The following is a 16,561-nucleotide window of genomic DNA, read 5'->3' on the forward strand; positions in this document are numbered from 1 at the left end:
AGTTGGAAATGTTTAAGTTTAGGATGGCTTTATTGGGGCACATGACCCTGCTATGTCAAAGAGCATCTACCTACTTTTTGTCATTAATAAACTGGGGCTTAGTAGGGGGGTGAATTAAAAATCCTCAAATTCAGTGAGGCAGAAGTTCTCAGATTACACTCCAATGTAGGTATTGAGGGATTCTGTCACATCTGAGTAAATACCTACTTTATACTCAGCTCTTGTAGACTGAATTACAATCCTCTAATGAAGTCAAAGATGGATCTACAATGATGTGCACACTTAAAACAAATCATGATGCATTGGACACTAAGTGGAATCACATTTTATATTGCCTTGAACTTTAATTTTCCCAATTGTGGGCAAAAAATTATTTATTCAGTTATAAATTGTGAAGAAAATATATTTCTGCCTTTTGCCTTATACTCAGAAACATCTTGAGCAATGCATAAGGTAATGAAGGGGGAGGACTTGCTTTAATTACAGAGAGGACCCCTATTAGACCTAGACTATGTTCCCCTTAACTGTCTATGTACTGTTTGAAGAGGACAGATGTCCTCATTCAGAAATATATCTCATTTTCAGCCCATTTTATACATGAACAGCTCCAAACCTATAACCTTCCCTGCAGCCATGGCTGGGTAAAGGTAAAGCTGTTCCTCTGGACATCGGAGGTCATTTAGCCGTTTGGAAGGATTTCATCTACAGTTCCATGAGGACACACGGGACCACACTTAGCTAGATGCTGCTAAACTTGCATCTGTCCTTTTTCTGCTGTTGCTTTTAAGGTTAAGGACCAAGAGCACTGAACAAAACCCAGTTACATGTTGGAAACATTTACAAATGACATAACTGAGAAGATAGTTTCCATCCTAAATATACAAGAATTCTCAAAACTAAACAAGAAGCCTGAGTTATGGCAGTGGGGCTGGGGGTGGTGTCTAAGAACTAACAGATATTATCTCAGGGAACACACACAGAAAGCAGAGCACATGGGAATAAGTTCCACAATGTGCATCATTAAGGAATTACAAACTGAAACAAGGAGATGCTTAAAAAGTGGCTAACATTCAAATACTGTCAACACTAAATGCCAGAGTAAGTGTGGGGCAAGAATTCTGACCATTCTCTGATTGTAGGGGAGCAAAATGGAAAAGCAGCTGCTTTGGAAGACAGTTTGTATACATACATACACTTACCCTCACCCCTTTAGAAATATGGGTGAGGGGGAGATTGGCAGGGGACAGAACTTCTCCATGAAGTCCAGAATAGCCTAAAACTCATAATCCTCCTGCCTTAGCCTACTAAGTGCCAGGTTTTATAGGTAAGCCACATCCAAACCAAATGGAGGCTTCTTATAAATTTGCATGAAGTTTTATTATACATTCCAGTAGTTGCACTCCTGGGCATTTACCAACATAAGCTGAAAACACAACTCCACACCAGAATCTACACACACACACACACACACACACACACACACACACACACACACACAAACACACAGTGGGGTTACAAGGAAACATTGCACTTTCCACTAAATTTTGATGTGACCTTAAACTGCTATAAAAAACTCACTTAAAACAAAATAAAGATAATGAGCAATCACTGACAAAGTCCCAGGTACATAAACATTCTTTATGATTATAGAAAATACTTCAAATTTCTAAAGTCCTGAGACACAAGCTTACGTTTGAAATCTTCTTTCTTTTTATTTTATGGTCTATGAAATGGAGGTATGTGTTCTAGATTCCTATATATTCTGTCATTTAAAGTAAGATGATATGCAGATTTAAACATTGCAGAAAACATCATATAATGCAGATATTAACATTAGTGAGTAAAAATCTAACAGTAACTTGCAAGCTTGGCTGTGGGTAGCATCTGTTCACTTTGGAAAGACACTAACTTTAACTTTACCTTTGAGTCATGATTTTGAAGGCATCAGGGAGGTAGCAGTCTGTGTTCTCCATCTGAAAGGGGTCTGCATCACAGATCTTGTCATCTGTCCGACCATAGTTAGCACTCTCAATCATGATGACATCACTGCCTGGACATCGCAGGTCTATAGAATAACCTTCACAGGACAGTTCTCGTCTAACTAACCCAAATGGTAAGGCTGCTCTGCTGAAACCTAAAAGGAAAGAAGATTAAAACAGAAAGTCAAGGTTGAATTCAAGTATTAAATAGATTATTTCAATAAGGCACTTTCAAGAAACATTTTTCATTAGCGTCAAGAGGTGTCAGGAATTCATGTATTTACTCTTAATTCTCATTCTAAAGGTTATTATGAGGTACTTTTATGCATCTTTATCTGGACTCATTATTCTTATTAGATATCTTAAAATTACCTTTAAAAAGTAATTTTCTCTATAGTCTGGTATAAACACAACTAAATGTCTTTTGTTGGTTCAAATAAAAATGACAAATTTAACTACATGAACACTTGTCAGTTTTGTATGTATCTAAACATCTAATCATGGACAAATTGTCACAAGTGTGTAAAAAGACTCTGCCATACTCCATCCTGCTGTCCCATTGTTAATGTACACATATTACTTATTGGCAGAATCATTACTGTAACACTACTTTATATTAGAAGGTCTTCCTAAAATAACTATGATAGTTATGACAATACATACAAGGGCACAACAACATTTTTAATTTATAGATACTGTTTTCAAAAGTGACATCACTAATGGGAGACAGCACCCAGCCAACCCATTTCAATAAAGACCATCAAAGACAGAAAGTTTTTTAAGTTACACAATCTATAAAATGAAGTAGACTATCTATTGCACTAGCTTTTCCACCTGTAAGACACAAAAAATGCTTATGTGCTGTATGAATTATATATGATACAACAGGTCCATGTGCTAGAAAAGAATCTTGAGTGAAACAGAAGTCTGCTGTGGATATGCTCTGTATAAATAAAATGCTGATTGGTCAGTAGCCAGGCAGGACGTATAGGCAGGTCAAGAAGAGAAGAGAATTCTGGGAAGTGGAAGGCTGAGGCAGAGAGAAGCTGCCGGGTGACACCATGAGAAGGTATTAAGACACTGGTAAGCCACGAGCCACGTGGCAACTTATAGATTAATAGAAATGGGTTAATTTAAGATATAAGAACAGTTAGCAAGAAGCCTGCCACGGCCATACAGTTTATAAGCAATGTAAGTCTCTGTGTGTTTACTTGGTTGGACTGGCAGGTGAGAGAGATTTATCCTGACCATGGGCCAAGCAGGAAAACTCTAGCTACAGAAGTCAAGAATTTTAAGGTTTTTTTAAATTATTATTATTAATGCATGTGCATGCTGGGATACTATGGGCACATGAGTGGATGTCAGAAGACAACTTTCTGTAGTTGCTTCTTTCCTTCTACCTTATGTGGTTTCTAGAGTTTAATTAAGGCCATTAGGCTTGTGTGGCAAACACCTTTCTCCACTGATCCACCTGTCCAGGCTAATCTAAGCCAGAATCCCAAACCAGAGATCCCATAAATTACACGAGAGCACAGGCTGGCGGGCAAACACAGAGAAAGTGGAGGAGAGCAGCCAATGACGGAGGAAGACAAGTGGTTCCCGCTGCACCAGTGTGGGGAGCGACCTGGGGAGGAGTCACCATAGCAACAGTCTCCCAGGCGCTGCTTGGGGTCCCATCTCCACTTCCTTGCTTGCCACCATTGACAACATCCCTTTAACAACTTTAATGTTTCATATTTGTTTATTTGTTTTGGAGACAGGGTCTCACTCTGTAGCTCTAGCTGGTCTATAACTTCTTATGCAGGTGAGCATAGCCTCGAACTCCAAGATCATAGGCTTCTGCTTCCAAACTTGAGTGGTAGGGTTAAAGATGTGAATCACCATGCTGTTTTATTATCTTATCTCTACTGTTCTACTTACTCTGCATCCTGTGCTTCACTGCTATAGTTCAATTACAGGACAAACCCTGACAAAGGCAGAAGAAACTGCTTCCAGTTATAAACTTCAGCCCAGAGTGTTGAGTGTGTCTGGGTAGGTACACACTGGTAGCCCTTCTCTGTCTGTGCTGCACAATGCCCTCACTAATTCAAAGCCTTCTAAGAGGTGCCTCATCCTAGAAAAGGGTTCCTAGACCACATACTCATATATCAGCACAAAAGCATTCCTCTAGACTCCAGAGGGAAGAAAATAATTAGATAACCTACAAGCATTTCAGGAAGTATGACAACCCCCTGAGAAGGTCCCCCTAAAGCCCATGATAATATGAGAACACTGGACATAAGGAGTTGTGTGCAATTAACAAGGATGGAGCATGGGCATATAGATTGGCAACTTGAGATACAATAGTTATCTGGACAAATGTATAAAAGGTATTTCTTCCCCTACAAGGTCTGATACATTATACCCCTTTTCTGATCCTATATTTAAAAAGCAACTAACTAATACTGCTACATTTGTCTTATTTAAAAATATTTGTATGGCTTCACAAGCTCTTATTTATTTCTGGGGAAAGCAATGTACAAATTCAAACAAGTGACATCAATAAAGTTTTAGAGTATAACCTACATTAATGGCAGAGGTTATTTGCAGTTATAATCCCATAATAAAACAGAATAAATCATATTATTAGAAAATCTTAGGAATATTAGAACATGCTATTAAAGGACTGGCTTGGAGCACAGTTCATACTTGGCACTATTTTATCAAGAAAAAAAGGAAGGAAGGAAGGAAGGAAGGAAGGAAGGGAGGGAGGAAGGAAGGAAGGAAGGAAGGAAGGAAGGAAGGAAGGAAGGAAGGAAAAACAACCCAGAATTGATTACAAAGTTCTATGATTTCTAAGCTGTGCCTTTTAATTTTGGTTTTTGTCAGTGTGCAGAAGTCTAAGTATGGATCTAAGTGGATTTTCTTCTGCTTGTGAAAGCTACTCAAGGAGCAATGTCGCCTAGTGTCTTGCTGTTTTGTTAACACAGAGAAAATTTTACAGCCTACATCATAGTCACCCAAAATGGTCAAGTAAGGGAAGGAATGATCAGCATCCTTTAATTATTTAGGGGATGTCTAGTATGGTATCCACAGCAGGAAGCAGATCAGGGTTCTTGTGTTTCTACTGCAAAGAACTCAGGAGTTTGCTACAGCAAATACTGTTTACCTAAAGCTACAATGTCTGTTGTTTCAGATCATAAATCATCTCTTTGCCAAATTCTGGCTCTTTCCCGTTTTCTTTGAACTTTGTCTTTACCAACATGCTCACTGGTCACACATGATGCTCATCTTTAATACATATCTACCTGCTAGCCTCTGATAAGGTTCTTAGTTATAGTTCCACTATGATGTATATGTATGGCTTCAATGAATGATACAGAATCATAATGAAAAAGGTACTTGTAGAATTGTACATACACAGTCTAATACAAAGCAGATACTGAATAGATGCATCCATATGAAAAGAACAATGGGCACTTAAATCTTTGTGTGTGGGAGGGTGAGGGATTGTGAAAACTTAAGCCAACAAAATTCTATTTTTCTAAATTCTCACTTCCTTTTCTGAACAAATAAAATTAGTTTAAAATTGTGTAAGATTTTCCCAGGTTAAAAGTTTAAACAATATCCATCTAAACAATATCCTTCTAAACATATGCATGATGTTTTGTTGTAAGATATTTTGTTTGTGTTCTAACAATTAAAGCTTTCCTGGAGATCAGAGGGCAGAGCTAGCCACTAGTTAACCATAGAGGACAGGCAGTGGTGGCTCACACCTTTAATCCCAGCACTTGGGAGGAGGAAGCAGGAAGATCAGGAGTTCAAGGCCACCCTGGGCTACAGGACATTGAAACAGTCTAAAAGAGAAACAGAGCCAGGTAGTGATGGTGCACACTTTTAATCCCAGTACTATGGAGGTAGAGACAGGAATATAAGGCATTGGAGACAGGATGCTGACCCCCATTCAATCAGAGGATTCACAGAGGTACAAAGTCTCTAGTGGCTGCTGCTGTGCTCCTCTCATCTCTAGGCAAACTTTGTCAGAACACAAACAAAATATCATACAACAATGTTTCAATTTTTCCCAGGGACCCACAATCAACAAAGCATTCTCTACTTCTCTGAGCTGTGGACATCAGGCATTGGATGCAGTGTGGTGGGACAATACAGATGATAAGGAACTGCAAGAAAATTCTCAAAAGTGTCTTATAAACAAGACAGGGTTCCCTTGTCACAGGACGGCTCCTCTCTGAATTAGCTGTTTTAACCAAAGACTTATGGAGCAGGAAGAAACACAGAGATGTCAATTACAGAAAACCTTATAACCATTTTTAAGAAAAAGGCAATCTGTGCCTTCTTCAGTCACCCCACATTGTGTCCATGAAGACTTGAGTGAATGTTGACCTCTGATACCTGACATATAAGGTAGCAAGAAGTCAGAACATCTTCAGTAAAACTCAGGGTTTTCACTAAGGAAACCCAGTGAATGACAAAAACATATTCCTGGAAAGAACAAACATAGTGACCCCTTGTTGTTCCTGACTTACAGACAAAGATTGTCATGGGTGTGGCTTTCATTTCTTAACGCCACTTCTGCCTTTACATGGCTTCATTTTTATTCACAAGTGGCCATCCTAGAATACGTATCACTGAATGGGATCATGCCAGCCTCACTCGGTAAGATCTTCTAAGAGGGCACAGCTTGCAGCTCTACTCCAGACCAGGGAGTTATGATCTTGGAGCAGAGGAAACTAAGACGTGTATATTTGTCGAGGAAAACACTCATTTACTTTCACCAGTGATAGAGCGAAGATGTGCCAAGACTGTCTCTGAGGTCTTTTAAAAATAGTTTTATTTCTCTGCTGAGACTGAGTATTTGTTAACTCTCTGTCATCATAATTCCTCCTAATTCTCTAATATGGTTTTATTCTAATCTTTGAACATATCCATAATAGCTGCTTTGAAATGTTTACCAGCTAAATCTATCATCTGGGCCTCTATCTAAGGCGGCTTCTGCTAGATGTGTTTTCTCCTGAGTATGGGTCAACCTTCTTGTTTGCATATCTCATAAAACTGTTGTTGAAAACTGTGCTTTTTAGACAATATCCTGCTGGCGACTCTGACTTTAGCTTTCCTTCTCCCGAGCCGCTGCTGCTGCAGCGCTTTCTTCAGGGCCTGGCACAGATCCACAGCTCTGACTCCTCCTGAGTGCACATTCACCTTGTCTCTGCCCCATGCTAAGGTTTTCAGCCTGGAATCCTAGAGATCACCCATCTCTGTGTGCAGCTCTATGGTCAACCAAGGACGGAGCACAAATGTCATGCAGAATCTGGGAGCCCTTGGGACTGTCTCCACACTCTGCTGGTCTGAGGGGGAGAAAACATCACTGAGGCCTTCTAAAGTTAGCCCTCGGGGACTCCTTCCTGCCAAGTCTCAGTCAGTCTCTCTCTCTCTCTCTCTCTCTCTCTCTCTCTCTCTCTCTCTCTCTCTCTCCCTTATCTCTCTTCCTAGCTAGACAAGCATGCATGGAAAAGATACAGCTCCCATTGTTTCCAGGATTTGCCTACTGGACATTTGAGAATGTATGCCTGCACTGTCCTCTCAACTGAAACCCCAATCAAATGGAGCTAAGGAGCTAGGAGGCACCCCCACTGGAACTATCAGTGACAATAGCACTGGACTGTGGTTTCCATCCTCAACTCCAAACCCAGGCAAGTCTACCTGGCAGCAAAGCCACAGCTTAATAGGAACAGTGTTGCCGTGCAAAAATGCTACCATGGTTAGTAAGGAAAGGGCTGTGGGGTCCTACTATTCCTGGGAGAAGTTCAGTAAATTTTCACAAACAAATACTCAACATTGTCTGTCTGGCTTTGGTTCATTGCCACAGCCCCAAATAGCCATTGCTGAGAATTTTATCTCACCACTGTCAGAAACCCCTCTGAAGATATTTCAAATGTTTAGTGGCTAATAATCCTTCAAAAAACCTTATTGGTGGGAACTATTAAGGTTGCTGTTTTACAGAGGAATAAACAGAGGCTATGGAAGATTTAGTTTCCCATGGTTCCCCATGCTGGAAGGATGCTCTGACACGGTGCTTTCCTGACTCTCCACATCAGGACAGCCATCATCAATCTGAGGGTGCAGTTATGGAGTGCTGGCTGCTGTCAGTCTTGGGAGAGAAAAGAAAACTGCGTGATGGTCAAGTACTGTATTAAATGGCCACATGATCAGCATCACAAAACCCCTAAATTAAAGCCTTGTAACCACATGTTCACTACATGTATTCCTAGCTGTACTTGCAATCTATTTTTATTTTAATGCCCCCCCCCCTCAAAAAAGCATTCCAACTGGCAAAGTGCAATCCAATCCATCTTGCAATGCTGAATTGCAATTGAAGAAAGAACTTGTGGGAGAATTCTGTGCGGGGGGGGGGGGGGGGGGGGGGAATCAATACTGCATCTTGGTGCTGCGCAAATGTGGATACTGCCAAAGAGTAGCGCTCAGAGTGAAATGAACTACTTTGCTCTGGTTCTCCTCTCGGAACAAATGATTTTGCAAAGACAGCCCCCCCCCAAGCTATAAAATGTCAAGCAATAACTCTCCCTGCTCTAGGCTAGTGATTGGAGTAAATACCTCTGGGCAACAGGTGCAGGGACTTGGTCTGAAATCATCTGCATTTAGCAGGCAGCTCCAAGTAACAGGTGCACTGCAGGATGGTAACCTGCAAGGTCAGCACTGGAATGCCACCACTGGCTGTCACATCCTTCATAAGCATCTTTGCAAGATAATAGGGTGCTTTGTCAACAAACAGCACATTGTTGGACTTGAAGCATGGTAACAAGCCCTTGGCCATGCCACCTTGTCTCCATTCAGTCTTGTACACATTTCTGTAGGAATCGTGCCTATAAAATGGGTTCTTGTTAACTAGAATACAAAAACCTCACCTTCTCTGGTGCTGCTGGTCTTAATTATTCTGAACTAACCCTGTCATGGAGGGTGCTGCTCAGGCTCTCTTCAGGTCCTAGTGAGAACAGTGGCTTTTGATTATTCGGGACTTCCATGGAACTGCAGCTGTGACTTCAAGCTGCACCGAGACATTAACTTGGGTCACCACTTATTACTAGTGCTGGCCTATGAAATCTCCGAATGACTTCCATTTTTATATGCTAATGAGGACTCTTCCTGCAATAAAAGAGTGCTAAGAGCAAGTCTCAAAGTTCACTAATAGTTCAACAGCTCCCTTTACCTCTGCATATTCATGGTGTCAACGAAACACAACTTTTAAAACCTCAAGTACGTAAGAAAATTCTTTATGTTTAAAAGTAAGATGTTAGAGATGTGATTTCAGGTAGGTTTGTGGGAGCTCAATGGTGTTTCAGTTTCTTGAACTTAAACTTCAGTTTAAAATAACTTTATCAGCGCAGATGAGATGGCTCATTGATAAAGGTACTAGCTGAGAAGCCCGAAGACCTGAGTTCAAACTCTGGGACCCACTTGTCAGAAAGAGAGAGACCTGGCTCATAAAAATTATCCTCTACATCCAAAAGATATCCTCTGACCTCCAGGGCATGCATGGCACATGGCTGTCCATTACTCATACACACACACACACACACACACACACACACACACACACACACACACAGATATGAACACATATGCATTGAAAAGGAGTAGCTATTAAACTAAGATATCAAGGTTTCTGTGTCCACTGAAATACAATTCCTTTGAGGTGTATGTGGTGAGAGGCCTAAACTATGACATGTGGACAGTGTAAAACCTTTCACCTATGGCCTTGTTTTAATCCTAACAATAAGGAGAACAAAAGTATACAACTTCCATTGCCCAGCATAGGAACACTGGTCTAGAAAATGCAGGAGTATGTATGTAAAGAAGATTGTGTGAAACTCAAAATACAAAGACAGTATTCTTGAAAAAGAAAGCATTCCTTGCTTTTAAATAATGTGACTACATAACTCAGTGCAGAGGCATGACATGGTTTAGCTTCTTAAATCTTTATTGATTCTTTTTCGAGATAGGGTTTCTCTGTGTAGTCCTGAATGTCCTAGAACTTATAGACTAGCCTGGCCTTGAACTCACAAAGGCATGCACTGGTTACCACACCCGCCTTTAGTTTCTTAAATCTTACTACATTTATTTAATTAAGTGTGTGTGTGTTTGTGTGTTTGTGTGTGTGTCCGTGCCCATATGCACACACATGTGCACACACCTGTAGGCCAGAAGACAACCCATGGGAGTCAGTTCTCTTCTCTATCATGTGCACCCATGGATGGCATTCTGGTCACCAGGCTTGGCAGTGAGCATCTTGACCCACCAAGTTATCTGCCCACACTATGCCTTGGCTTTCTATGTCTTTGAGTTTAGAATCAGTCACTTATTTTAGATTTTAAAAGTTCACTTGGATGTTTAAAAAGTATAAAGTATTTCAAAACAGTTTACTTTTTAAAAATCTTTATAGTAACAAGTAAAAATCAATTTAAATCCAAAAATTCTATAGTTATCTTTGGAAATACATTTTTTAAAAACTTTAAGTCAGTTGTGTGTGGTGGCACAAGCCTTTTAATCCCAGCACTTGGGGGCAGAGGCAGGCAGATCTCTGTGAGACCAGCCTGGTCTACAGATGGAGTTCCAGAGCAGCCAGGGCTACACAGAGAAACCCTGTCTTGAAAACAAAAACAAAACTTAAAATGAATAAATGTATAATGAAAACCTGAAAAAAAATTTAATCACATAAACTACATGGGACAAAAATTCTGACATTTGTGGAGTTTCAGTAATCCTGGTGACCCTCTGGATGGTCCAATGTCAAAGTGTGGGACCCCACCAGCAGTCAGGTTAAACACTAACACTTCAAAAATCATCTCCATATTCTGAGAAAAGAACTCATTATGAGTCCTACAAAACATCTGGGATTAAAGTACTTATTAGAACGAAATTGATCTCTCTCTCTTAAAAACTTCCATATTATCCACCACTGAGTAATAATTCACAAGTGTCATTAAAACACAGCAGTTTACGTTATAAAACATGACAGGTTTAATCCTGCACTTTAAAGGAAAAACTCCCAGCAAGGATGTCTACAAAAATAACATAAGCCACAGGAAGAGGTGTTTTTAAGAGTCTCAGCATGCAACCATAACTTCTCCAAAGTTCACAAAGACAGACTTCCTTAATTCCAGTCTGCTTCAGAAACCTTGCCAATGGATTTCATATTTCATATTCAGACTCTCGGTATTGTGGAGTTACCCATAGCCTGTAGTTTGGTTGGTAGATTCCTTTCTCAGCATACAGGAAGCTCTGAGTCCAACACCCCAGGACCTCATATTTAGGAACTATGGTGTATGCCTATAAACCCAGCAATGGAAAAGACAGAAGAATCAGAAGTTCAAAGCCATGCTCAGCTGCACATTCAATCTGAGGTCAGCCCAGGCTACCTGAAATCCTGTCTCAAAAACAAAGGAAAAAGAATTCAAACAAACAAAAACAGTCCAAGGCTTCCCTGACATCAGAAAAGAAAGGCTGGCCTCAGGGTTAGATATTCACACTGCTGTGTCCTACTGCTCCTATGAACACAGGAATGCACCTGAAACCACATGATATGGACCTGTGTCTGAGTAACTGACCTGGAGGGAGGTGTCTCCTTGAGGAAGAGGGTCTTCATCTAACTCACCCTCTGAAAACTAAGCCTGCTGAAGGAACAGCAGCTGGAGACCAAAGTCAGTCAACCCTTGTGGTCATTAATTACACAAGAGCAAAACAAAGAGCAGGGAACCCCTTGTTTCTTTTCAAGGAAATAATGTATGCTTCCCAATATTTCTGTTTCCAGCTAGCTAAAAGCTACTAATGAGTTAGCATCAGTAAGGAAATCTTCCTAAGCCGTTCACTTTGTACAACCAAGTCAAAGTTCTCAAGAGTATCTGTAAAATTCATGTACTGTCATCAAAGAAACTAGAAAATTATTACAGAATAAGGAATGAAAAACAATTTATTATCTAGGTAGGGGCTGCCTCCTCTCACCAATGAATAGAATCAATTTCATAATTCCCTTTTCTACCCTTTTGTTATCAGAATCCCATTAATTCTCCCGCCCAAACTTGAAGAACCATTTGTTCTTAAAAGCAATGAAATAAGAAGAATACAGAAATGTGAAATTTATTCCTGCATCCAGTACGGTACGCCCAGCCAGGCAGACTAAACAAGACCCCATTCCTTTCCTGTAACTTCATTAGAATCCATTTCAACTACACTTCCAACAAGACTCACAGACCAAAGGAAACACAGATTTGGAGGGTTATTCTATCTATCATCCTCCTGTTGTACTTAAATATAAACAATATACTTTTCTAAAATGCAGAAAAAAAGACGGAAAGCTACTAATCACAATCTCATTACTTTAAGTAATTTAAGGTAGATTTAACATGGTTCTCAAGGAGGACAGCACCAGACTAGAATTAGGACTTTTATATCAATCAACTTTTATTAGGCAACAATAAATTCTCAAGTGTGAAGCAGCTCCACCTTGGTCAGGGAAGGCCAATTAGTGGGGATCCCAGAATCAGCATTAACAACTCTGAAACTACAGTGAAACCACCCACTCTTCTCTGCATGCTCAACAGGAAACCCTAAGGTAACTGCAGTCAACCAGTGCTGACTCAAACAGGACTCCTAAAAGAGGAGGGTTCAAGAGGCCAGGCAGCTTCCCAAGGAAATTAATCCAGTTGGAATCCTGCCTTTCAGTTACCCATTCCAAAGATTTGTCACTGAAAAAACAAACAAACAAACAAAAACAAACAAACAAAAAAACAAAAAAGAGCCATCAATTTTTTTTTCCACTAAAGGATGGAGCAGTTTCACCCTTCATCCTACACACCTTTATTACTTTTTTTTTTTTTTTTTTTTTTTTTTTTTTTTGCGACAAAGTCTCATGTATTATAGGCTGTTCTCGAACTCACTGTGTGGCAGTGGCTGCCCTTGAATTTACCATCTTCCTGTGCCCACCTCCTGGAATTACACAAGTGCTTTTTCCCTAAAATCACAAAGGAGTATCTAACTTGAAATTTTCCCTTAAAAAAACAAAACAAAACAAATAAATTAATACTACTGAAGACAACAGAGAAGCTGCTGCTGCCAGGGGGAAGAGTTTCCAACAGGATTGATTCTAAGAGGGAGCAGGGAAATGCCTGCTTACATCTGGCCTCGCCTAAAAAAAATTAACTGCTGAGACCCAGAAAGTGTGGAAAGATTTCCTTTTATGTCCTCAAAAAAGTGTTTAAAGTTTGGTTGTTGATGCTACATACATCACTTCCAATGCATAGGTTCCTTTTGGATTGAAGGTAATGTTTGAATCACAAACAGATGTAAAAATTCCTAAAGTGTGGTAGGAACTTGTGGGGAAAATGAACCCAACCAGTTACACAACAGACACACACATGTAAGACACTCCCTAAGCACTGTAACTACTGTGCTATTATTCTTCTTAATGATACTTTTAAACCAATTAAAAACTCCAAGACACCCCAACAAGTGAAGAGAAATGCATCAGTCTCACCCATCATACAAAAGCAAGAGTTGGCTACAGTGAAACTCACTGCTTTGTGGGCTAATAAAAAGCAAAACCAAGCATGTATTATAATTTTGACCTCATTAAAAAAAAAAAAAAAAAAAAAACTCAAGTAGAAACAAGTATTTCTTTCTTGGTCACTCACTTTTTCTTGTTGTGTTTGTGTGCTTGGAACATGCTAATTTCTCCCAAAGATCACTCTGGAATAAGTTAAATAAATTAACAAATATGGTAGAGGCAACACCTTTACTTCCACACCCTGGAGGAAGCCCACATAGTATACAAGTCCCTCTAGAAGCCAAAGATGGTACTGTACTTTAGACATAATTCCAGCTCATGATGAGATGCAGGTATTATTTCTTCAAGGGCAGAATAAGGGGAGTTACAGTAACAACAGATAAAGGACACAGACACTGAAAACAGATGGTTTTGTGTTGTAGTCCTGTCCACCACTAAAGAAAGAGGTAAAACATGATGCGTCTTTACAAATAAACATCAATGACTTCTCATAGTTCCCCAAATGTTACACAAATCTGACTTACCCAATAGCTAATCCACCACTCAGGAAACTGACAGTGAATTGCTCCAATTTCAAGGCTACCCTGAGCTACCCAGCTAGCTAGGGCTATATATTAAGATCCTATCTTAAAATTCAAGAAAACAACTACCTTAATGTTGACGCGCGCGCGCTCACACACACACACACACACACACATACACACACAAATACTGTGTTTAATATTTTCTAATATTTAACACAATAACAATAGGATTTAATGACATGTTGAAATAATACAAAATTTGAATTTCAGTATTCTATTATAAAATTTTAATTCTGTCCATAAAATGTTTGCATCTTCATTTCCCTCATTATATAAAACCATGTAACACCATCAATTATACTTTTCAACATAAAAAGCCAAAAAAAAATATTTATGGGTTACTCATTAAATGCAGTAGGAAAAGCATAGGAATGGTCAAGTCTCAGTGGATACTCGATATCAATTTGTTTTGATATCTGCTATTAATTAATGTTTGATAATGAATATAGATAGATTAAAAATAATAAAACATGATGACTGAGGTTGAAGTTTCTCCCAGAGCTAAATAAGAAAGAACAAGATCTGCTCATCAAAACCCTAAGCGGGGGAGTATTGGAAGAATGATCAGCTGGGTCAGTGCATTTTTAAATGTCTCCCTTCTGATGTATTCATTTAATGATCTGTACAGTTGGAATGGAAGGGTTTGCTTCTAAACTGTGTTAACTATTTCAGGTCAACAATAACAACTTCTGAACAAGAAGTTACTTGGTTTAGAATCTTTATCTATTAAAAATACAGCACCAATATTTCAGTACCTCCATTTGAAAACCAGGCATGGTTTTGAATTAACTGAGGGTTAGTACACAGACTGATGGTTTAAGATGTAGTTTACCATTTTAGGTATTACCCAAGTTGAAAAGCATCATAAATTAAGATCAGCAACTACAAATGTTTACTGCTGTGATTCTCTCATTGCACACCCCACACACTCACCACATTTGTGAAGGTATGTTATTGTTAAGTTCTAGTGACCAATGACAACTAACATGAGGAATCTGCTTTTGAAATTGCATGAAATTCTATTTATGAAACACAAGCTGCCATCTCCTCCCAACAAATGAACAACTGTCTCTTGGTGTGGAGTGCTTTACATAGACATGGATTGGGAAAATCTAAACACTAAATACTGAACCAAGAACATGCCATCAGGCCAGGCAGTGGTGGCGCACGCCTTTAAGCCCAGCACTCGAGAGGCAGAACCAGGCGGATATTTGTGAGTTCGAGGCCAGCCTTGTCTACAGAGCGAGCTCCAGGAAAGGCAAAAAGCTACAAAGAGAAACCCTGTCTCGAAAAACAAAAACAAAAACAAAAAAGAACATGGGTCAAACAGTTTATAGGAAAGTGTCTACGAGTCAGAGTATCAGCTTTATTTTATTTGTTTGTGTCTTTTTATTTGTTTGTCTCATGAGATTGGGTCTCACTGTGTACTCTCGACTGGCCTGCTAAGCTGGCTTTGAAGGGATCTGTCTGCCTCTGCCTCCTCAGTGTGAAATTAATGGCAGCATCACCACACAGGGCAAGAGAATCCATTTTAAATTAGGTCAGGGAAAGCCGGGCTGCGGATGTTGCTTGCTGTCCAAAGGCTGACCAAGGCCTGGGCAAGACCCTGGATTAGCTGCCCTCTGGAAAACATCAACATCCCCCAAAGCCCAGAAAATGAAGTAAATGTGAGTAGCAAATGGAAATAAATACTGTATTTAATGGTCAAGAACAAAAAGAATTTTTTAAAAAATCAAATTTGGTTACATTTTCTCCTATCAAATTACCAAAGATCTGGATGTTTATTATAATAATTGGGTTCATAATTTAAGTGCTTCACATTGAGTCATTTTTAATGGTGGAGATATATCAATCCATTTTTTGCTGCTTTTATTTCATGAATAGGAATTGAATGCAATTAAGATCACATTTACCCACATTTTCATTATGTTTATGCTATACTTCAGCTATTTCTAAGATCATGAACTCATACAATCTTTCTGAAAAGATTTTTACCAAATCCCATTTATGATAATATATTCTAAAAACAATCTAACAATCTGACAGTAATTTGGACAAAAGGAGACAGTGGAAATTTTAATACTACGTAATATCCCACAATAGGAGAGTGATTTAGAGGATCTTGATAAAAGAGAATGGTTTCCTTTTTGAAATATTAAATAACATGATAGAAAAATATTGTGGAGTCGGATCAGTTTGGAGGTGGACTCTGGAAAACTAGGAGCTAAGGCCATCATCTGCTATACTGCGAATCTGAGGTTGGTTTGAGCTAAATGAGATTTTGTCAAGAAAACCAAACAAAATTATGATTACAGTGAGTGATTTGGGATTGGATTATACACACACACACACATACACCCTGCTAGAGATGACTCAGGGGAGTGCTTGCTGCTCCTCCAATGGTCCTGAGTTCCTGGCAT

General features: G+C 39.4%; 1 protein-coding gene across 33 annotated transcripts in view; it reads right to left on the reverse strand.

Annotated features, from left to right (window-relative positions):
* Adgrl2 (adhesion G protein-coupled receptor L2) overlaps positions 1–16,561 on the reverse strand; it is a 208,003-nt gene that overhangs the window by 74,997 nt on the left and 116,445 nt on the right. For all 33 annotated transcript variants that reach the window (XM_036189375.1, XM_036189374.1, XM_036189394.1 and 30 more), the window contains exon 3: positions 1,921–2,134. In XM_036189375.1, the coding sequence (XP_036045268.1) occupies positions 1,921–2,134 (214 nt within the window). The remainder of the gene's footprint in view (positions 1–1,920; positions 2,135–16,561) is intronic.

Source organism: Onychomys torridus, chromosome 6 (genome assembly GCF_903995425.1).
Source record: "Onychomys torridus chromosome 6, mOncTor1.1, whole genome shotgun sequence".
Taxonomy (NCBI): Eukaryota; Metazoa; Chordata; class Mammalia; order Rodentia; family Cricetidae; genus Onychomys; species Onychomys torridus.